The sequence below is a fragment of the Eschrichtius robustus genome, chromosome 16 (genome assembly GCF_028021215.1).
Source record: "Eschrichtius robustus isolate mEscRob2 chromosome 16, mEscRob2.pri, whole genome shotgun sequence".
In the NCBI taxonomy this organism is placed as follows: Eukaryota; Metazoa; Chordata; class Mammalia; order Artiodactyla; family Eschrichtiidae; genus Eschrichtius; species Eschrichtius robustus.
Window position 1 is genome coordinate 73,667,841 of NC_090839.1, and position 23,820 is coordinate 73,691,660.

At 42.2% G+C, this 23,820-nt stretch overlaps 1 protein-coding gene and 1 pseudogene across 5 annotated transcripts in view; one reads left to right on the forward strand and one right to left on the reverse strand.

The window, feature by feature from the left end:
- The window catches only part of ARHGAP17 (Rho GTPase activating protein 17), a 90,663-nt gene extending 75,122 nt beyond the window's left edge, over positions 1–15,541 (reverse strand). For 4 of the 5 annotated variants that reach the window (XM_068565422.1, XM_068565417.1, XM_068565421.1 and 1 more), the window contains exon 1: positions 15,394–15,541. In XM_068565422.1, the coding sequence (XP_068421523.1) occupies positions 15,394–15,446 (53 nt within the window). In that variant the 5' untranslated portion in view covers positions 15,447–15,541. Of the gene's footprint in view, positions 1–14,930; positions 15,139–15,393 lie in introns of those variants that run through there. The other variant, XM_068565418.1, reaches the window with a different exon arrangement.
- A 1,156-nt stretch (positions 15,542–16,697) lies between these two features.
- LOC137750435 (thyroid receptor-interacting protein 11-like) lies at positions 16,698–22,424 on the forward strand (annotated as a pseudogene).
- The last annotated feature ends 1,396 nt before the right edge of the window (positions 22,425–23,820 follow it).

A 23,820-nucleotide genomic window follows, 5' to 3' on the forward strand; every position in this document is an offset into this window, starting at 1 on the left:
GCTCGAAGATGATACGCTTGAGCATCAGGGACCGAGAACTAGGGGCAGCACCCAGTTTTCTCTGGACATGAGGAGGCATGTCATCTGAGGAGAGTGGGCGTGTCTGGAGCAGGGTGGAGTAGGTTTGAGAAAAGTAAAAGTCTGGCGAAGGCACTTTGGAAAACGGGAATGGGGAAACTCGGCCAAGGATTGGAATGCGGTATTAAAAGCCCAGCTGAGCTTGGAGGCCATAAACTTTTGGCAGCCCTAACTTGCATACTTGGATGATCTTTCTAGGTCACACCCTGCATCCCAGGTATCAGAGTGAAGATGGCAAGAAGATAAAGGAGTCAGGCTCATATTCTGCAGAACAGGTGAAAAGAAAAGGCCAGCTGGACAGAGTTCTGAAAGTGATGTCATAGAGAGGCTTTACGGACTTAGGTCGGAGGAGGAAGGGGACTTCACCCAGGGCAGGAGGAACTGGATGGGAGAGAAATCTGAGAGTAAGAGACTGCAGTCAGGTGGTGGACAGAGAATTAGGGCTAAGACTTTTGAAGTGGTTCCTTTTTTTTTTTTTTTAATCTTTATTTGATATTGGACTATAGTTGACTTACAATGTTGTGTTAGTTTCAGGTGTACAGCAGTGATTCAGTTATACATATACGTATATCTATTCTTTTTCAAATTCTTTCCTCATTTGGTTATTACAGAATATTGAGCAGAGTTCCCTGTGCTATACAGTAGGTCCTTGTTGCTTGTCTATTTTATTTTCTTTTTTTATTTATTTATTTTTTAATTATTTATTTATTTATTTATTTATTTATTTATTTATGGCTGTGTTGGGTCTTTGTTTCTGCGCGAGGGCTTTCTCTAGTTGCGGCGAGCGGGGGCCACTCTTCATCGCGGTGCGCGGGCCTCTCACTATCGCGGCCTCTCTTGTTGCGGAGCACAGGCTCCAGACGCGCAGGCTCAGTAATTGTGGCTCACGGGCTTAGTTGCTCCGTGGCATGTGGGATCCTCCCAGACCAGGGCTCGAACCCGTGTCCCCTGCATCGGCAGGCAGATTCTCAACCACTGTGCCACCAGGGAAGCCCCCTGCTTATCTATTTTAAATATAGTACTGTGTATATGTCAATCCCAGACTCCCAGTTTATCCCTCCTCCCCGACATTGAAGTGGGTCTTAAAACACAATGGCAAATTTCTTTCTGGAAAAGAAAGCCGCTTTGCATTTCCACCAGCAACGCATGACACAGGCTTCCTCACCTCTACCAAGGCAGGAGCACAGCATTAGTTTCAACTTTGCCAATTTGGTAAATAAAAAATGGAGTCTCGAAGCTTTGTGCTTCTTTGATTCCTTGTAATTTTAAAAAGAGTCACATATTTACTGGTCACCTGTATTTCACCTGTGACTTTCTGTTCATGGTAGTTGCTTATGACAGTAGAGTTCTTTAAAGTGATTGATAAGAAAGCTTTATACATTAAGGATATTAACCCTCTGTTGTGGCTGCTCTCAGTTTTTTCCAGTTAATCGTTTGTCATAATTTTAATTACGATCTATGACAGACAGAATTTTAGTTATTATGTGGTTAAATCTATAGGTTATCTTTTATTGTTCATTCTCTGCATTTGTAAGCCAGAGCATGAAGTAATTTCCATATTTCCTTGTATTTATTTTATGGCTTTTTTACATGAAACTCTTAACCTGTTTGTAATTAATCTTGGCATATAGTGGTGAGGTGAAATCTCACCTATTTTCCCTAATACTAACCTGTTGTCTCATACTGTTTCCTTACTGTCCTTATCACCTGCCAACTTCCTAAACATACCAGGGCTTGTTCTTGGGCGGACAACACAGCAGGGAGGCTGATTTGGGGAAGGTCAGAGAAAGAGAGCTAGTGAACAGCATAGACGGGATCTCAGCTCCTCAGACTGGAGCCCAGCATACCTCTTACTATACCCCAACTGCCCTAAAGCAATGTTAGTTTCCTTAAGCCCTCATCTAAAAGTTTTGAAAACATAACTAAATTAACAAACTGCCCAACAAGCTGATTTATATTAAGGGAAAGTAATCTGATGTGCTCACCAAATCTCATCATTAAGAGAACCAGATTTCTGCTTTTTGTGGGGAAGGCTCTCAGAGAGACCTTGAGTGTATATTTCGGAGACTAGCAGAACAACACATACAGACAGACGTGTGAGGGACCCATCTGTACATTAAGACCAGTTCACAGCCCAGGAACTGCAGCCCAGCATCTCTCCGATAACCAGTAGGCTTCTTGAGCCACAGACCATATAGATAGGTTTTATTTAATCCATGGGCTTGAGGATGTCTGTGAAGTCCATGAAGTTATATGCAAGTGTGTGTTTGTGGAGATTTTTTTCTGGGGAGAGGACTGTTAGAATCTCCATCAAAATCTACGGGTAGCAAGGTTTCTATTCCTAAAGACTGCTCTAAGATTCAGAGACTACAATTAAGTCCATCGCCCTGTGACCTGCTGACCACTTGACAAGTCACATATGCTCCATTTAAACTCCTCTCACCATTTCTCAACTTCTTCTTCCAAGTCCTTCCTCAGTCTAAGTGTATGGCAATTGTTTCCTCCATACAGTTGGACCACTACAAGTTCAGCATTCTGCCTTTAAGATCACCTGCCAATCTTATGACTAAGACACAGAATAAAGGCTCATCAGACATACTAAAAGGTATGCGGCTCAAAAAAGAGAGGGAAAATGCTGGCTGATTTCCACTGGGTACCATTCAGATGAAGACATTTGCATTTAGGATTTAAGCATTCCTTATCATGTTTCTGGAATGCCCAATAGGGGTGCAATCACATGCCCTTTATACAATATTGCTATAAACAATTATAAGGCTAAACATTATTTTGGAGAGTCTAACCAATTAAATAAGGAAAGAAAAAGAAATCATTGAAATAAATAATAGCAAAAGAAGAAATAGAAACATAACACAGATAATATTGTATACACAGAAAAGTCAAAGAAGTAACAAAATTATCAATTGTAGCTAAAGAAGTTGTAAAGTAAACAAGTATATACAAACATCAATATCAGCCATGTTTACCAGTTCCACTAATTAGGCACTATTCTCAACAAGAACAACAGCAGCAAAATATTTAGGAAACACATAAAAGCTTTGTGTCTATAAAGAGATGTGCCACACTCATGCTGTAAAGATACCAATTCTCCCCAGGGTCTAGTTCACAGGTTTACTAGACCATAATTCCTGGGTTTTAGTTATTTCTGTATCCTCAGGACCTAGCCCATAGCAGGCACCCAATAATATTACCTGGATAAGTGAGCTCCAAATTAATCGAAATCCTAAATGAATTTTTCTAGGAACTAGAAAAGAAGTGACACCAAAATTCATTTTTTGACAGAAACAGGAAAGAATAACTGAAAAAGAAGAGCTGAAGGGAACCAGCTCTACCAGATTTAAAACACATTACAGATCAACAGTTAGTAAAACAGTGTGGTACTGGTGTGCACATACATACACACACACTAAAGCCATAAATCAATGGAATAGAAAGCCCAGCTAAAAAAGATGTATGAATTATATGTTTAAAAAAAAAGAAGCATTATAAAACAATGGAAAAGTGAAGAATCATGGTGTTACCTATTTCTGTAAATAATACCTAATCATACACCTTTTTTCTTCACCACAAACATCATGGTGTTAAGTATGTTTTCAAGTCAACCTCCAATGCCCTTGTCTTAGTTCTGGCTGCCATCACCTCTCTCAGCCTGTGGCCATAGTTTCCTAGCTAGTCTCCTTTCACCTTCTCCTCTTTTTCCTTCTTCTGCAATCCTAACTCCACCTGCTGCCAGAGTCGTCTTCCTAAAGCACCCACTTAATTTTTTCAACATTCTGCATGTAAGGGTTCCCCAGTTCCACTGCAGTGGTCCTCAAACTATGATCCCCTCAAAACTGGAACAGAAGCCTTTCTAATGTTGGTCTTCCACAGAGGAGAACAAAAGCCACCAATACTGCCCGACTCCAAAAAGTTGATGTTCATGGTCATGGGTGATCATGTATTTGAGTCCTGCCATCTTGGGACTGTTTGGGGATTATTATTAATCCTAGCATGTCCAAAAATGCAAAAGCAGTGAGATTATTAAAAAGGTTATAAGAGGGGATGAACAAGTATAATGAAAATTAAAGAAACTAAAAGTTACACTGTTAAATATGATGACTCAATAGACTTTCAACGTACAGCAAAATTGTCTATTGGGGAGAAGATGGCCATCTTTGCTACACGAGGCAAAGAAAATTGAATATACTGGTTTTAAGGCTTCTTAAAGCTTTGAGGAACCAACTTGCTCCTCCAACTGGATGGAAATGCATCCAGGGGTTTGTGAATTTAAATACCACAGTCATTCCGGACTTGAGAACACGTGGATCTACACACAACTTTTCACTACCTAATAACCTTTCAATATCTAATTTGAAAATAAGAGCTGGATAGAGTTTTTCCACTGTTAAGAGTCAGATATAGTTGTCTTTTTCCAATTTATAGACAAAAAAATATTAAGTTAAAGGATAAATTTTCAGAGTTTTAGGTTTCCCCTAAGAATTTTTCTTCCCTCTTGGAATTCTTAATCACCTGTCATCCCTTCCTGCCTGTTATCGAGATTGCTAAAGTGTCACATGTCAGAGGTGCCTTCACTGAGCCCAAAGCATATCTCAGAGCCCCCATGCCTGAGTCCATTCTCCATCTATCCTAGCACTCACTGTAGCTAGTGAAGTAGAAATACTCTCGTGTATCTCCCCAAGGTACAGCTGGGCATGGGTTTAAGTGGCCACTCCAGCCCATGCATCTGAAAGTATCCAATGACCATGTGAAATCCAAGCTGGTAGATGTGTAAATGTTCACGCTGATAGGTGACAGGTAGCTGGTAGTTGCATACAAGAATTTCTGTCAGTTCTGAACATTTATATATTTAAATATTTGTATTCATTTGAGCACCTGTTTACTTAGTCTACAATTTATCATTTAAACTCTTTAGGAGGCATAAATTTGGCTAACCCATGCGGAAGAACACCGAGAAACCTTAGAAGAAATGCTAATGAAACATTAAAGGGGAGATCAAATTGACTGCTAGACCGAAAGGTATCTCTGATAAGACACCTAAAAAACAACGGAGGGAAAGGAGAGGAAGAGAAACATCTTAGGACTAATTAAAAGGAAGTGGCCTATGCAAATAATCAATAAGCTGTAATTAACGTGAAATATTAGGACACAGGAAACAAGTCTTACAACCTGGAGGGCTGAGGTGAACTGAATATTGTTTTCATATCATTTGCTACAAATAGGCTCTACCTATTCAAAAGCAGTTTCTTATATAAATCACAGAGTTAGATTTTCAACAGAATCTGCTTTATCTTCTGAAACTTATATCAAATCTGCACCTAGTCATAGACATGCTCTCTCAAGATTCCATCACTGCTTTCATTAAGTAATGTATCTGAGAATAAGAGTATCAATTTGTTTATATTAAAATATATGAATAAATCAAGATATGGCATTAACATTTCATTATTAACACCTGAAATGTTAGAATAGGTACATTTGGCTATATTCAAATTATCTGTTTGTATGTCCATCTTCCCACTCAAGTTCCTAGCAACCGGTTATGTTTTTAACCCCAGGCCCTAGCATTTGACAGGTTCTCAATAGACATTGGTTGAGCTGAACGATGAAATTGACAACTGAACATTAATTCCATGGCAATTAAATAAACAAATGACATACAGAAAACTTGAACATATAAGGAAATACGAATATAGGGACAATGGTCATTTCAACCTTAGTGGAAAAAATTAAAATAAATAGCAAATTTTAAAAAGACAATGTCTAGTGCTACTAGGGTGACGGTGAGACATGGCATTCATCATGTCGCGCACAGTGACATGCACTGCCTTGCAACATTACTTGCTGTGCTGCAAGTGAAATGATAGCGCTACCTTGTTTGAAGGCAATTTGGCAATACACTATGTAAATATTAATTTCCTACAAATGTAGTGATTCTAAACTCCAGAGAATTCATCAGAAAAAAATAATTTAGAGGGGAACAGCTATGATCATTAAAATGGTGACTGGCCATGTCAAAAGAAAGGGGAGACCTAGATGTCCCTCAAAGGGGATAACGACCAGCTGAAGACAGCAAAGCCAGTTGAAAGACAACTGTGAGTCCAAGGGAAAAAAAATGAAAGTTTGAACTAAAGTAATTGGAAGAACGGCCATCGAGAGGCAGAGACCAAGTCAAAAGACACTCAGGAGGCAGAACTGCCAGATCGTGGTGAGAGCCTGGATAATAAAGAACGTGGAAGAGAGATGGGGGGGACTGACAGGTGACTAAGTAGGTGTGGTGGCATTCCACGCACTAGAGCAAGTGTCAGCGAACTCTTCTGTAAAAGGAACAGACGGTAAATAGCATAGGCTCTGCGAGCCATACAGCCACTGTGAAAACTACTTAGTTCTGCTGCCTCAGCCCATGGCCACATTCCAATAAACCTTTTTTTTTACAAAGCAGGAGGTAGACAGGATTTGGCCTGCAGGCCAAAGTTTGCCAACGCATAGACTAGGGGATCCAGGGAAAGGAGGCCAGTATGAGGATGAAGTTCATGAGTTCCGTGTTAGCAGGACATTTAAGTGGAGACGTTCAATCTAGAGATGAAGAGATGCCAGGGCCAGAGGAATAAAATTGAGTCATCAGCCAGGTGGTGGCAGTTATGGGGCTGAGATCACCCAGGGGGAATGGTCTCAGAAGAGAGGACATGAAGGACACTTCCTTGTCCAAATACAAGGGCAGATGGGCAATGTCTTCGGGTCACTATGGTCCTGGAACGGTAGAGGCATTATGGCCTAATCTCCCTTAACTCCCTTAACTTAAAAAGAGGCTCCTATTTTAACTTGGGGCTTTCATCCCCCTTCCCAAGATTAATAACTTTAAAGCTTCAAATTCTTAGATGAAAAAGAAAACTTCCCACTGACTGGAAAGTAAGGCAATTCTAAAATAAAATGTCTATCAACTTTTTAATGTTTCATTTTTATTATGAACTTTACACTCAAAATATATATAACATGTGCATTAAGTATGATGAATGATGACAGAACAAATGTTTGGTCTCCAACTTAAGAAGAAGTGAAGAAGTTCATTACCAAAACACCACTGTCCAACTTTCATACCGTAAGAATTAGTCTCTGAACTAGAGATCAAAGCAGGCAGCCCAAGACCAGATAAAGCTTGAAGATACATTTTCTTTGGCCTACGCAGTGTTGTTGTTGTTTTTTTTTTTTTAGTTGCCAACATTAAACATCAAGAAATCAGCATTCTGAATTGGGCGATGGGGATTGACATGTATACACTGATGTGTATAAAATTGATGACTAATAAGAACCTGCAGTATAAAACAAACAAACAAACAAAACAACTAATACTAAACTTTCATTGGGTTATTTGTATGGAAATATGTTAATATAAATGTTTCAGACATTACATGAAATTTCTAAAAATCTTCTATGTTCTGGTATAATAAGTCATAATCCTAGTTATTACTTTAAAATGTATATCTCAGAAATAACTAATTTTCTTGTCAACTGCATTATTATGAACTTTCATCAAATCTTTAACCGTGATCATTTTTAAGTCTTTTGTCAGTTACAGACAGTTCTGGGTGTACTCTGATGCTTTTGCAAATATGTTCCTATAAAAGGGTTTCATCTTCAAGAAATTCATGGAAAAGACTCTGACAAGTACAGGTTTCCGGTAACTGACTGTACTGCTGAACTGAATGAATAAGCATTTTCAGAACTCTAATGAAAAACTGATGAACTCATAAAAGTGCTAACAAAAGATCAAGATGAAAAAAAAAAATTAATTACATGCGACTGAATGAACTGATGAGGATGAGTATAATTTTTGTGACTTTCTGTTTGAATTAAAAAAAAAAAAATCCCACAAGGACTCAGAGGCAAAGAATATACAAATCAATTTTCACTGCAAAGTAAAGGAGCCGTTACAGTGGAGGATTACTGGACTGAATGTCAATATTATGACACAGTATGAGTGTGTTTCATGTTTGGTAACTGCAATCATTGTTGCTTTTGTTGTGGTCATCCATGTACAATGCTTGGTGTCAGTCTATTTATCTCTTGTAAAAATAAAATACAGTGTGTGTGTGTGAAAAAAAAAAAGTTAAAAAAAAAAGTTAAAAACAAAAAAGAAATCAGCATTCTGGAATATCATTAGAAATAAGGAGATGTGACTATATTACACACATTTCACCATGGCAACAACTGGCTGGAGCTGAGAGCAACTCTCCCCTTTAAATGAACATGTACTCACTAATTCACTGCAGTCCTCATCATCCCCTATTGCCTTAAACCTATCTCCTACTTCACTTATTACTTTTAATTGCCCTGGCACTTGAATTTGCGACCCCTGCTTACAAAGTATAATTGTGGTTTCCAACTTTTTGGAATATGGGAGACATTATGTAAAGCTAAAGTTCAGACTCTCTCACCAGGGACATTACAGGTCCATAATCCCTTATCCATCACTTTGAAATCTAAAAAAAAAAAAAAAAGGTTTTTGTAACTCATTTGGCAACATAACTTGACCTAAGCTAACATGAAGCTATTTTTAATCTTTAAGGATTCCATTTAGTGTGAACTACATTCATATATTTTGCTATGGAGATAATAACATGTATGATGATTACAGGCTGCTGCCCCAGACCCTACTGGAGATATTACATAACAGCATATGTGCATTATTACTTTTCTTTTTTTTTTTAATTATTTATTTTATTTTATTTATTTAGCTGCATTGGGTCTGGGGCAGCAGCTGCATTTATTTGGCTGCATTGGGTCTTCATTGCTGGGCGCGGGCTTTCTCTAGTTGCGGTAAGCAGGGGCTACTCTTCGTTGCGGTGCATGGGCTTCTCATTGTGGTGGCTTCTCTTGTTGCGGAGCACGGGCTCTAGGCGCGCGGGCTTCAGTAGTTGTGGCACGTGGGCTTCAGTAGTTGTGGCTCGCGGGCTCTAGAGCGCAGGCTCAGTAGTTGTGGCGCACGGGCTTAGTTGCTCCACGGCATGTGGGGTCTTCCCGGACCAGGGCTCAAACCCGCGTCCCCTGCATTGGCAGGTGGATTCTTAACTGCTGCACCACCAGGGAAGTACCTACTTTTCTCTAAAATCTGAAAACTTCTGAGTTCTGAAACTCATCTGACCCCAGGGGTTTTGGATAAAGGACCATGGGCCTGTTATACTTTTACTATCTACGTTTAAGAGAACACACACACACAAAGCAGATAGGAGTGTAATAATATTTTTAAATGGATTTATACTGGATTAATTATAATGGCATCTATCTACATTTGAGAAACAGAAATAGAATGATATATGCAAAACCATCACAGTCTGATAAGAATGCATAGAGCACATGCTGACTCTAGGACCCTATACCCCAGTGCTGATTCCTGGGGCGGGGGAGGGGGTCCTGCCGTGCACACACTGGGAATCACTGGTACCAAGGTAATTCCATATTAGAATAACATGCTGCGTTCACATACTCTATATGACATGTGAAAATGATGCTTATGACCACATCCTTTTAGGGTTTTTTTTTTTTTTTTTTTTTCAGTGAACAATGGGTTTTCACTCACCTATAAATACCCTGTTTGCTATTCTAGGATTTCACAATATGTAAAGTACATAACAAGGCCACAGAAGATCAGATTCAGAAGAAGCTGCAAAAACACCAGACTCCTTTCCACCCCCACTCTATGCAGAGACTGGATGGAATCCACTCAGACTGAAGCAGAGCAGAGCTACCTCACCTTTCTCAGAATTACTGTTCAGAGGAAATCAGTGTGAGTAAAATGAGGCAGCAGGGTAGGCAAGGGATGTAGAATGTGATGCTGGCAAAAGTAAGGATACGGTCTGTAATGTCAAACATAAGGAAGGGCTGTCTCACGGAAGAGAGACAAGACAGATTCAATGTGGCACCAGAGGACTGCTCTGGGGTGTGCGGGGAAAGGGGTATTTGACTCACCTTGAGAATTAGTGCTGCCCGCCTGGAGTAGAAGGTCATTAGATATCTGTGCCCTTCAGGGAGGGTCGGCAAAGAACGTAACAGAATAAAACAAGCCAGGTCGGGACTGCACGGCTCATGCCCCACCCGGATGGGACAGCTGCTGCTCAGCTCCTGACACCTGTACTCGGGAGGGATGCCAGGCCTTGCCAGGTCTTCCAAGATTTTAGAAGCAGCTGGAAATCCAGGTTTTCATGTGAAAACTTTCTCATTTTTAAAGATGAGCCAATGATTGTAAAAAAATAAATAAACACTGAATAGGCCGAAGAGAACACATCTCTGGCCTGCAAGCAAGCAGTGTGGAGCTTTGGTTTTTTGATAATTCAGACGTCCAGACCCTGGAAGGACTAGAACAGGGTTTCTCAACCTCAGCAGTCTTGGCATTTGGGACCAGATAAGTCTGGATTGTGAGGCTGTCAGGTGCATTGCAGCATATTCAGAAGCCTCCCTGGCCTCTATCTACGCCTCCCCCAATCAAGTCACAACAATCAAAAAATGTCTCCAGACATTGCCAAATGTCCCCTGGTGGGGGCAGAACCATACCTTGGTAAGAGCCACTGGACTAGGGCAACATCCAACTCTCAGCCTTCAGGATTTTACGAAGGCATCACTCATGACTCAAACAACAGGTTTTTCACCTAAGAGTTGCCCACGTGAAGATTTATAGCTGCTTTGGAATTAGAAACCTGGGTTTGAATCCACAGCTCTGTCATTTACTAGCCTGATGACCTCTCTGAGTTCTGGCTTCCTCATCATTAAATCAGGAACAAATAACATTGCCTCTTAGAGCTGCTGCAAGAATGCGGTGAGATAATTTATGCAAAGCACTGAGCCCAGCGGCTTAATAAGCACCAAAAACTTTTAATAAACATTAGTCCTTCCCTGGTGAAAAGGCAGCCCAGATTCTGTAGTCGGAAGCACATGGGATCCAGAGTCAGAAGCCCTGGACCCAAGTCGTGCCTCGGCCACTTAGTAGCTGTGCGAACATGGCAAGTCATTTTCCCTCTTTCTAGAATAGAAATGATCATTGCCAGTAGGTGAGAACCAAGCCGGGTGGTCTGGTACAGCATTTGGCAAACTAAACCAACTAGAGAAAAGCTGATGATTAGTACTATCAAATCTCTTAAAGGTTTCTGTAAAGGAAAGAATGAGCTCTTCAACAAATCCAAAGAACTGAGAATGCAGTAATATCAGGGTAAGGTACAGGGAAAAAAAGAAAAATAATAATAGGGATTGTGAACCTCCAGGTCCTTCTAGACAAGCAATTGCCACCTGGTGACCCACACACCAAATCTGGCCACCGATATATTTTGTTTAGCCCCGCATAGTATCATGGTGATTGTTTCCTTTTCATTAAATGCCATCTAACCTTCATTAAAATCCAGATTTCAGGCTTTTCTGGAAAGCTACAAAGGTTGAGTCACTCTGGGCCCATATTCCCACATGCCCCTTTGGTGAGATCATGGCGGGGGGGCATGCCCCCAACCCTTACCTGGCCTCAGTCACATTTATTTTACTAGTCTGGCCCCTCTAGGCATTTGAGTCTGTAACCTTGGCTTATCTGAAGTGAACTATCTGGGAAAGCATTTGAACCTCCAGGGAGTACTTCAGTCAAGGCAGAAACCCACACCCAATGAGACACTCCCTCCCAGAGCCTCACCTAGGTAATAACTCTCCTGGTTAGTCCTTCAGCTTCCTTTGCTCCTGGACACTTCAACCTCATAACTAAACTTTCCTCAGGCTCCTCATCCTGTGTACACCTTCCTCCATGCAGGGCATCACCTCCCCAAAATCACCACCTGCATCCACTGGATTATCTGCATCAAGGATTTTCAAAGAACAAAATATCTTTCTTAGCAGGACTACAAAAAGACACGACATGATGTTTCTTGTTTCCTGACCAGCACCCCGGTTTCCCTTGGGGAGCCAGCGCTCCCCCACTCTCAGTCCCTATTGTTCAGACAGGGTTTACTCCATACCTATTTCCAGGGAAAAGCATGGGACCCAGTCAGAAGCACTGAGTCAATCTTGGGCCTTTGGCAACAGTGACTGGAAGAAAAATATTCTCTGTCCCTCTGGGAACAGAACTGAAGGCAATGGAAGAAGGGGGTGGGGCTGGGGGTTCTCCTTGTGGACACAGCTTGTCTAAAGAGTGGAAGCCCTGGATCCAGCCCAACCTGCAGCCATACTCCTTTTGGATTCTTTTGGTCACATATAAGCCTATAAATTCCCATCTTCGCTTACAGCAGTTTGATTTGGGTTTTCTTACAATCAAAAGAGACCTCATCAATACAAGAGAAATTTGAAAGAAGTGCTCGAAGATGGAAACAAAGCCTTCGCTCAAACTTTCTCCTGTTTTTTGGTTACCTCTCTCCATCCAGTAAGAACTGGCACTAGCCATCCTTCTATAAGCACTTAGCTCAGGGTAGATAATTATTTCTTTGCTTGCCTATCTCTTCCACAAATCTACTGAGCTCCTTCAGGCCAGAAACTGTGTTGTATTCACTTTTGACTCTTTAATACCTCACACACTGGCACACAGTTTGGGCCAACAAGTGTCTGTTGAATGGATGAATCAACGAAAGTCAGGGGGACGAAAGGAACCATCTTCATTCTCTCCTTTGGGACACCCATATCAGGAGAACACCTCCTAAGCCTTGACCCTATGGGACACAAACCATCTTCTGAAGACTCATCTACCCCTTGTAAACAAATTGCATCATGAGAACTCACTCCTTCCAGCCATTACTAATTCTCCCACACGTCCATCCCATGGAAACTCACTGTGGGGTTACTCACAAGTTCCTCATTTTGCAAAGAGAATATTCGTCACAAGACACCACCTAGAACTCTACAAGCTGACAGTACACACTATGGGCAAGCCATTCACACAAATAACTTCATTCATTAGTGCGTGTGTGCTTTCTAGCCTTTGTTTTGACCCAAATACATCCAGAAGCCTGATTCTGGTGCCCGCCAACCATCTGCTTCTGCCCAATAACAATTCTAGGCTCTCTCCTACCTAGACCTTTACAATTACTTAAGTGGAAAAAAAAAAATACAAATATATCTAGGAAATCAGTAGCAGTAAAGCAACAGGTTCCCCAGTAAAAACAGTTTTGACTTGAGGTGCATAATTGCCATACCCTTAATAGCTCTGTAATAGCTGCAGCTTCCACTGCATCAAGCAATAAAGATTTTCAAACAGAGTCAAAGGTCAGGGCCAGAATTATAGTCCTAGGATGAGTCACACCACTTACTCCATCCAATTCTCGTTTTCCCATACTTGGGCCCACACCACCAGGGCAATCTAGTGAGAACTGGATTTACATTTGTTTAACAATATTTACTGAGTAGGTACCATGTTATAGGAACCACAGCAGACCCTGGGAATCAAAGAAGAATAAGCAAAAACTCTTAAAAGCGTTTAGTCTAATGGAGAACGCTGGCAAGTAAAGAGGCAATTACATTACGGTAAAACAGGTGCTATATGGAATTATGAAAGCACCAAGGAGGGACATCCAATCTATGCTGGAGCATGAGGGAAGGCCTTTTAGAGGCAGAGACCTTTACGAGGAGACCTGAAGAAGGAGCAGGAGGTGGCCTAGGGCAGGTGTGATGAAAGAGGCTTCCCAGAGTTCCAGGTAGAGGCTAAAACGTAAGAAAGCACAGCCTCCTCTGGAAACTGAAAGTAGGCAAGTATGGCTGGAATTTAAAAGTGTTAAGAGAGTAGCTACTACAGAGGAAGCAGGGGCCAAAGACACCCTGAACAGCTTCCCTGAACTGCTCTGTAGCTTTTAAAGCCTCAGAAATTTGTTTAAAAAAAAAAAAATCACTTGCCTGATACAATGTACAAACAGGCCCAAATGACTATCTGACAAATGCATCTTGACACTCACTAAATACTGATTCCACAATGCATGTTACTGAGAACGCTAAGAGGGGTAGAAAATTCACAGAAATTATCTTGTAATTCATTTACAGATTCTTGGTTGAAACATTAGCCGTCACTAATACTCTGTCTACCTTCCTCTCTCTCAGCATTACTTCGATCGTTTTCCCACAAATAACAGAAAAGTAGGCACACCTGGCCTTTAGCCTAGACAGGAATTAACTCTGGAAATAGGATAAATGCACACCAAGCTAACAGGGTGGGGTACCAAAAAAATTAAGCAACAAGGCTAAGCAGAAAGTTGAGGGAAACGAACCAGTGAAGAGCAAATTTAGAAAACCCAAGAGGAAGTAAAAGTATTTTCATACACACACAAAAAAAGAAGTGTCCCACGTGCTCCGGCCAAACCAAACTCCCCCTTTGACTCCACTGCTGAAAGAAGAAGCAAAAGCTGTGAAAAATTCCCACTTTCATATCTCTTCCCGGAATAAGCAGCAAACTCCGTACCATACAGCTATCTTGCCCTGGAAGACCTTGAAATATTTGCCCCAGATAACACAGCACATGACAGTCACCTCCAGAAGCTCTCAAAACCACAAACCAGTCCTGTTCCAACAGCCCGGTCATCTACAAACTCTGGTCTATTCTGTCGTTTCAGAATCAATGCTTGTCAAGCAGTCAAGGAATCCCAAAGAAACATGGGGCAGGATGTGCTTCCAAATCCAAAGTGAGAAAGACTTGTTTAAAAAAAAATAGTAATTTCCTTTTAAATTGGCACTAGGCGTTTCCAGAATCCTTTTCTCCCAATTCCAACTTTTTAAATGTCAAGCCATCCCGTTCATATTCGTCCCTGGTCTGGAGACGGCACCACCTCTAATTCCCCTCAAAGGGCGTCCTGAAACTCAGGAGGCCGATCCGCTGGGCTTTAACGACCCTTTACCTCTTTACTGCCACCATGCACTTGTAAGCTAGGCTTTGCGGCAGCGGGGCGACCCGGAAAGGCTGAGAATGCCGCCTCCAAGCCCCGCAGCCTCGGACACACCACTGATCGGAGTTTCAGCCGCAGGCGGCGGCCCGGGCCGGCTCGATCTCCGGGGGAGGGAAAGACAGGGGACAGGTCCAGTCCCCGGAGGGCGATGCTTCGCGGGCCAGTGGGGACCCCGAGGGGTGGGAGCAGGGAGGCGCGGCCCGCCCCGCCGGTCTCCGGGGGCCAGGCGGCGGCCCGGCGCCGGGCGCCAGGCCGCGGCGTGGCGCCGCCCCCGGCCCCGGGCCCCGCCGGCCTCGGGCGGGGCGACGGTCGGGCCCGGAGCGGCCGGGCCCGCGGAGGAGCCGGCCGGCCCCCGTCCGTGACCCCCGGCCCCCGGCCCGCGCAACCCCCGGGCGGCCCGGCGCGGCGCACTCGCCTGCCCACGGTCTGGTTGGCCAGCTGCTTCATGCGGTTGAACTGCTTCTTCATGGCGGCGGCGGCGGCGGCCCGCGGGGCTCGGGCCGGGCGGGACGGGGGACGGCCTGGCGGCTCCTACATCGCTTCGCGGCCGAGGCGGCGGCGGCGGCAGCGGCGGCGGCTCCCCAGGCCCGCGGCCCCGCCCTCGTCGCGTCACTTCCAGCGGCGCCGCCCGCCGGGCCGGCGGGGTCTGGTCGGGCGAGGAGCGCCAGGCCCCGGGCGGCGCGCAGCCAGGCCTCCGCCGCCGGCCCGGGGGCCGCCCGATTCCCCGCCCGCAGGCGGTCTCCGGGCCTCGCGATGCGCCGCCGCCCAGGGCCCTGCGGTCCACTCGGACCTCGGCGTGCTTTCGCTCAGCGATCGCCCGCTCGAGTGGTATTTAACTCACTTCCCAGACTAGATCTCAAACACACGGTGGACGAAGCAGACACAAAGAGTGTAGACGGTGCGACACCCCGTCCAAGAACCGCCAAAACTCATCTTCGGGACTAGACACCCGGGCAGGGCTCGCTGGGGGAGGAGGGCAGAGGTGGACCCGAAAAGGAGCTTTGGGACGATGGAAATGTTCAAAGTCTTTATCGGGGCCGTACTTATGCACAGGTGTAGACATTTGTCAAAATGCACCTATCTGTACTCTTAAGAGGGATGCGTGTCACTATGTACATTTTACCTCGTTTTTTTAAGAAAAAAAAATGGTTGCGTGAAACTCACAAGCTGCAGGACAATGTGATGCCACTTAGTAAAAAAGTCAAAGGCAATTAAATATATTTTACTCCTATTCGAAAAGTATTACTCTAGTACTGCTTTTCTTTTATTGATTAAAATCTACCTTGCGTATCATTCCGTATCAAAAAAAAAAAAAAATCAGAGGCAAGGTGTGTTTTCTACGAACAGGAGCTCAGAGATGGCACCTTCAGAGCGGCTGTGATGGTGGCCGCGTCCATGGGGCCGAGGTGGTGCAGGGCACTGGGAAAATCACGGAAGCAGAGGAGAAGAGCCCAACTCCAGCGCTGGGAAGTTGTGGGGATGAGCAGAGGCCCGAGAGGGGACAGATCCCTGGAGACGGGCCCTTTGTTACGTCCCAGGCGTTGCCAGGCAGGTGTGGCCATTGAGGGGCCCTCGCAGCCCGCATTGCCTAGAAACCCCTCACTGTGCTTTGATTCTTAACCTCACGCTGGCAGCAGTGCGGTGACACTTGGCAGGATTGTCCGACTGCGCTGGACACTGTTTTAGGAGCGGACCAGGTCAGTTCTATGACCTGCTTTGATGTCCTCCTGGTTTGGTGGCCTTGGCTCCCGCTTAGGCCATTCCCTGGGGCAAGCGGGTGGTACTGTGGCATCTTTCACAGGCCACATTTCTAGTTTCACAAAAGATGTGCTGAGGAAGGGAGCTGAAAATGTAGAAGTACCTGACTCTACAACAGAGGAGGTTGAAGACTCTCAGTCAGTCTTAAAATCAGAGGCTGAGAGACTTAGAATTCTTTGTAGTGATGTAGACGAGGAGTGTGAAGCCTCAGAGCTTCAACTAAAGCAGCAAACTACAAGTTACAGACATCAATTACACCAGAAAGACGTAGAAATCAAACTTCTTAAAGCAAGGCAGATAGCACTAAAGGATCAGTTGCTAAAGGTGCAGTCAGTCACCCAGATAGTAAATCTTGAGGATGGCCTTGTGCCCTCAACTAGTGTACCCTCTTCACTGGGTTATGATATCTATCAGCATGCTTTAGGTTTCCAGAATGATGATATGGACTTTGCTCACCTAATTTGGTCACAACAAGAAATAAATAGATTGTCAAAAGAAGTTTTAAGAGTTGAGGCTGATGTCAGCCATTGGAGACATTTTGCTCAAACATCTACAGCATTTCATTTAGATCTATAGCTTTGATGTAAATGAAATCTGCAAAATACCATCAAGGAATTTGAACAGAATCTAAATAAGGAAATCGATGACCATCAACTTGAAATAGCAGTGTTGCAGGATGTTCATCAACAGAAACTGGCAGAAATAAGTCGCAGGCATCAAAAACAATTAAAGGACTATGAGGGAATGATTCATGATATGCAAAAAGCTATTGAAGTCCTAGCAGCTGAAAAAATAGAGTCCACCAAGAAAATCAAAGGACTTGAGATTAGAGTAAAATATCTTAAAAAAAAATTATCTTCTGTAGAAAAGGAAAGGGATGCTTTAATTAGAGAGCAAGACCAGATAAATGAAATGAATGAAAGAACCGAAGAAGGTGAGTTGCAACCTTCTATTAGGAAGTGGAGTGATGCTGTGACAGAAAAAGAAAAAGTTCTTCCACAGAGTACATCACCGGAAGAAGTGTCCAGATAGCAACAGCCACTGTCTGATGCTGAAAATGAAATAATGAGATTGAGTAGCTTAAAGCAGGATAAAAATCTCATGGAAGAGAACCTGAAACTTCAAAAATGAGTCCAAGTTTTAGAAAAAGAAAATTCATTATTAAATAAAGAAAAGGAAGAACTTCAACTATCACTTGTCAAATTGAGCGATGAACATGAACTCATTAAAAGAACAGCTACAGGAGACATGAATTCGGATTCAGAAGTACATCATTTAAGATGTGACTGGGAAATCAAAGAAGGAAAACTCAGTGAGAGTACTACTTAAAAGAAATTACTGATTCCTGAGTTAGGAGAGTTGCACAGGCAAAAACAAAAGACTACAATGCACGTGGTTTTGATGATCAGCAAACAGAACAACAAAATGAAGGAGACAGAATCATCGGTAAAGTAAAACAAGATCTAGGATATGAGAAAAAGAGAGTTCGTCAACCTGAAGATGATAGAATGAACATACTAAAGAGTTAGATGGGCAAAAAGAAAAGTTAATTCATCTAAAAATGGAAAAAGGACAGTTAGAAGCAGAATTTTGTCAGGATGAACAGAGACTGTTGGAAGAAAGGAAGTATGAGCAAGCTTTTAAAGAACTGTCAAATACTGATAACCCAGACAGCTGTGCCTTACAGCTGGAGCATGAGTGTTTAATTAAACTCGGTCAAGAGAAAGACTGTGAAATATCAGAACTCAAAAAGAATATTGAGCAGCTGATTGCTGGGCACAAAGAAACTAAGGAAGTTTTGTCATCTAGTTTAGAAGAGCAGAAGCAATTGAAGCAACTCATAAGAGAGAAAGAAATTTTTATTGAAAAACTTCAAGGAAGTTCACAGCTTCGGGAGGAGTTAGATCAATATACTCAAGCCTTAAGAAAAATGGAAATTTTACAGCAAACCATAGAGGAAAAAGATACAAGTCTTGCATCCATGAAAGAAGAAAATAGTCACCTGAAAGAAGAATTGGAATGACTGAGGGAAGAACACAGTCAAACCGCACCTATGATTGACCCTAAAACTCTAGACACTGTTACAGAACTAGAATCTGAGGTATCTCAACAGAGCACAGTTGAAGATAATCTTGAGATTAAACCTCATCAAAAGATAATTGAAGATCAAAACCAGAGTAAAATGCAACTACTTCAATCTTTACAAGAGCAGAAACAGAAAAATCCCAAATACCAACACAAGCAAATGAATATTAAACACAATCAGCTCTTTTTGGCCAAAGGGGAGGAAATGGAGAATTTGCAAAATGCAATAGAACAAATCAAAGCCCAGCCGCTGGAAAAATCCCAGCACACGCCAACAGAACATTCTGATACTTTTCAAGTAACAGAAGTTCAGAGTCTTAATATAGAAAATGGAAATGAAAAGCATGACTTATCTAAAGCCGAAACTGAAAGATCAGTACAAGGAATAAAAGAACAAAAATTGGAGATTAAACTTCTAACTGAAAAGAAGAAGTTACCCTTTTAACTGAACAGATTGATCAGCTGTCCAAAGGTGAGATTGGTAAACTAACTCAGTTTATCCAGCAAAAAGATTTGTGTCTTCACATGAAAGTATCTTCAGCTTCCTCCAGTGACCAAGATAATGGACAGAGTCAACAGCAATTGCGAGCCTATGCTTTGGAAAGAGAACAAATATTAGCTGTTTTAGATGAGAAGACTAGGGAAAACAGCAATCTTAAAAGAGAAAACTTGAGAATGATGGATATAATTGTTGCCAAAGAAGCAGACCTCGTGAAACTCAAAGATGCAAATACAAAACTCTCCACCAGATTTGAAAGCAGTGGTCAGGATATGTTTAGAGAAACGATCCAGAATTTATCCCACATCATTTGAGAAAAAGATATTGAAGTTGATGCTTTAACTCAGAAGTGTCAGACTTTACTGGCAATACTGCAAACATCCAGCAATGGTGATGAAGTGAGAGGTGTTAATATGCATCAGTTTGAGGAGCTTCTACAGGAACGTGATAAATTAAAACAGCAAGTTAAGATAATGGAAGAGTGGAAGGAGCACGTGATGGCCACTGTACAACATGTGCAGCGTGGGTCACCCCGTCTTCAGAAAGAACTACAACAACTTCAGGCACGGATTTTAGTTGACAATAATAATAATTATAAACTACAGATGAACTATACTGACCTGATCAAACTTATGAGGGGAATGAAATCAAACTCAAAAACTTGGAGAAGCAAGTAGTGCAAATTCAGTTTAGCCTAGAGCAGCTTTGCAATGCCAAAGATATTCTGTTAGGGATGTTTGACCTTATTTTATTACAGTCCTCCAATGAATCACTTACATCCAAGTCAGCAGACTCTCTGAAGGCAATGAAACCTGATGGATTGAGTGAATCTTCTAAATTGCTCAAAGAAGAGATAGAAGAGTTAAGAAAATTAACGGAGGAAAAAGATGCAACCATTAGAACACTCCAGGAAGATAATCAGAGATTGTCTGATTCCATTACAGACAGTTCAGAACTAGAAAGAAAACGACGTGAACAAATGGATTCAGAAATGAAGCAGCTATGGGAGAAACAAGATGTCTTGCAAAACTTACTTAAGGAAAAAGAGCTTTTAATCAAAGCAAAAAGTGATGAATTACTTTCTTTAAGTGAAAATTTCACTAATGTAGTAAGTGAAAATGAACTTTTGAGACAGGGAGTAATCAACCTGAAGGAGAGAGTTGTCAACTTTGAACTGGATATGTGTAAACTAAAAGAGGAAAATGAAAAATTAGTAGAAACATCTAGGGAAGAGGAAACAAAATCAAGAGACAAAGATGTGGTTTTCTATGATGCAGAGAGAGAGAAAGAATTGAAATATGTTGCAATGAAGGAGAAGGTGCTTGCTTTTGAGCATCTTTTGAAAGAAACAGAACTCAGCAAGACGGGAATTAAGTCAGCTTTTAAATGCAGTTACATCAATGCAAGAAAAGACTATTATGTTTCAACAGGCCAGAAATGAGACCATGTTGGCATTGAAACAGAAACAAATAGAAAACTGTGCCCTCCAGAGTGAGGTTCAACATTTACACGACAAAGAACTACACTTAAAGCAGGAGCCAGAGAGATGGCGTAAGCACGCAGTAGAATCAGAAATGTAGTGAGGTGGATGGACCTAGAGTCTGTCATACAGAGTGAAGTAAGTCAGAAAGAGAAAAACAAATACCGTATGCCAACACATATATATGGAATCCAGGGGAAAAAAAAAGGTCATGAAGAACCTAAGGGTAAGACGGGAATAAAGACACAGACCTACTAGAGAATGGACTTGAGGATATGGGGAGGGGGAAGGGTAAGCTGTGACAAAGTGAGAGAGTGGCATGGACATATATACACTACCAAACGTAAAATAGATAGCTAGTGGGAAGCAGCCGCATAGCACAGGGAGATCAGCTCGGTGGTTTGTGACCACCTAGAGGGGTGGGATAGGGAGGGTGGGAGGGAGGGAGACGCAAGAGGGAAGAGATATGGGAACATATGTATATGTATAACTGATTCACTTTGTTATAAAGCAGAAACTAACACACCATTGTAAAGCAATTATACTCCAATAAAGATGTTAAAAAAAAAAAGTGTCTCATAACCGCGAAGCTTTGGCTGCAGAAGACAGAGCAGCTAAACTAAGAATGAAAGTCACCGCATTGGAGGAAAAGCTCCTTCTATCTTCCAATGTGAGGGAAAATGTGAATCAGCAAGCCAGTTTGCAGATAGAGTTGTTGAAGGAACAACTGAATGTTATCACAAAGCAGAGAGATGACATTTGGCTACAGCTTTCTGTTTCCCAAGAACAAGAAAAGTAGTATGCACAAGCGCTAGCTAACATGAGGATGGTAGTCGCAGGATGGATGGAAATAGTTGCAGATAATCTAGAAGGAAAACTAATATCGGCACAAGGACATCAGGAGAAAGTGAATGCTGCCTTGACTCTGAAGGAAGAACAAATTAAAGATTTGAAAAAACAAAATGAGGTCCAACAGGAAGTGCTGGACGATGTACAGAAGAAATAGATGAACTTACTAAGTAACACAGAAGGAAAAGTTGACAAGAGCCTCATGAGGAACCTCTTCTTGGGGTATTTTCAAACACCAAAACAACAACGTCATGAAGTGCTACAGATAATGGGCAACATTCTGGGTATTAGAAAGGAAGAAATAGATCTGGTTTTTAATGAAGAGCAAGGCAGTGGTACCAGATGGATGACTGGCTGGCTTGGATCAAAAAGTGTCCCCAACACACCTCTGAGACCAAATCAGCAATCGAGGCCGAAGAATTCTTTTTCAGAACTCTTTGTTAAATTTCTAGAAACAGAATCTCATCTCACACTTCTGCCACTAAAACCCTCTGCTCGTGATCCAAAACCTCTGGCTTCACCGGGAAAGAAAAAACTAGCTAAAAATGTACCACCATCAAGTCTTAAAACTACCTCGGGATCCACACCCAAAAAACCAGATGTGAATCAACGTTCTGCAGCTGTCTCTCTGATTAGCCCACCCAGACCTGAAACGGATGGATCTGAGCATCTTCTTTTAAATGCTGTTACTGATGTTTTGCCCACATATACACCTTTGCTGCTGTCACCTGGCAAGAGGGCTGGAGTTGTGCTGAAAGACCTTTCAAAGCCATAGATGATTCTTCAGCCAGAGACAACATGGCACTTTTAAGAAACCAAGTCACTGAAAAAACCATGTATTTTGACTTTGTTTGATAAAAATACGAATACTTAAAAAAAAAAGTGTGTTTTAAGGACTTCAAAGATATTCACCCACCTTCAGACAGTGGTTACTTCTTGTGAGAAAGGGCATGAGTGGGGTTGAAGGCTGGTCAAGGGACGCTTCAAATGGTTTTTGTAATGCTTTCATGTTTTACAAGGAGCAGGTACTTATGCAGATCTTGGGGAATTAAAACACCAACTTGTGTTAATGTTCAAAATGATAGAATACACAAGTGCATACTCTTCATATAAGAAAAAAGGTGAACAGCCCAAAAGTATAAGATGCATAACATTTTTAAGAATGAAAGTTCATGATGAGGATGATTATAATTTTTGTGACTTTCTGTTTGAAAAAAAAAAAAAATAAAGAATAAAAGTTTACTTTTCCTGGCTAAGTCCCACTCCTCTTTTCATTGCCTGGGAAACCACTCCATTGGTAATCTGTATTCTCTCAGGCCTTTTAGAAATATATGCAGATTTGTGTATATCGGAGCATATTATTCTCTGACTTGCTTTTTTTAAAAAAAAATCACTACACCTTAGAGATCTTTCCAAATGCAAATGAATTCCATCTTATCCTTTTTTTTTTTTTTTTTTTTTTTTGACTGCATCGCTTCTTAGTTGCAGCATGAGGGGGGATCTTTTGTTGCGGCATGTGAGGCTTCTCTCTAGTTGTGGTGCACGGGCTCTAGAGTGTGCAGGCTTAGTTGCCCCGCGGCACGTGGGATCTTAGTTCCCCGACCAGCGATGGAACCCGCATCCCCTGCATTGGAAGGCAGATTCTTAACCACTGGACCACCAGGGAAGTCCCCATCTTATTCTTTTTAAAAGCAGTCATTAGTTTGCAGGGTGGATGTACCCTAATTCTTTTAACTAGCTCCTATTAATCGGCCTTTAAGCAGTTTCTACCTCCCAAACGATCAAATGGCCATGGCCAACTCTCTTGCCCATTTCCTTAACAGTTGCTCCAAATCGTCACCACTTTCCTGAAGCATGATCAGGCCTTATGCCCTCCTGAAGATGTTTGAGGCCAGCAGTCAAGAACTCTCAATTTCCCATACCCCCTTCCTATATTTAACCATCCACCCATTCCCCTCCATCCACCTCTACTCTTTCCCTCTTTTTTAGAGGAAAAGGGATCCAGCTCTGCAGTTTAAGGCTAATTGCTCCACTGTACCCCAAAAACTGTCCACTCAGACTTTTTCAAAGACCTCATTCCATTAATTTTCCTTCCTGCTTTATCTTGAGCCTCTTTCCCTAAGCTTCAGAGCCTGTCCAAGTCTCTCCCAGCAAACAATCCTCTCTTTTCT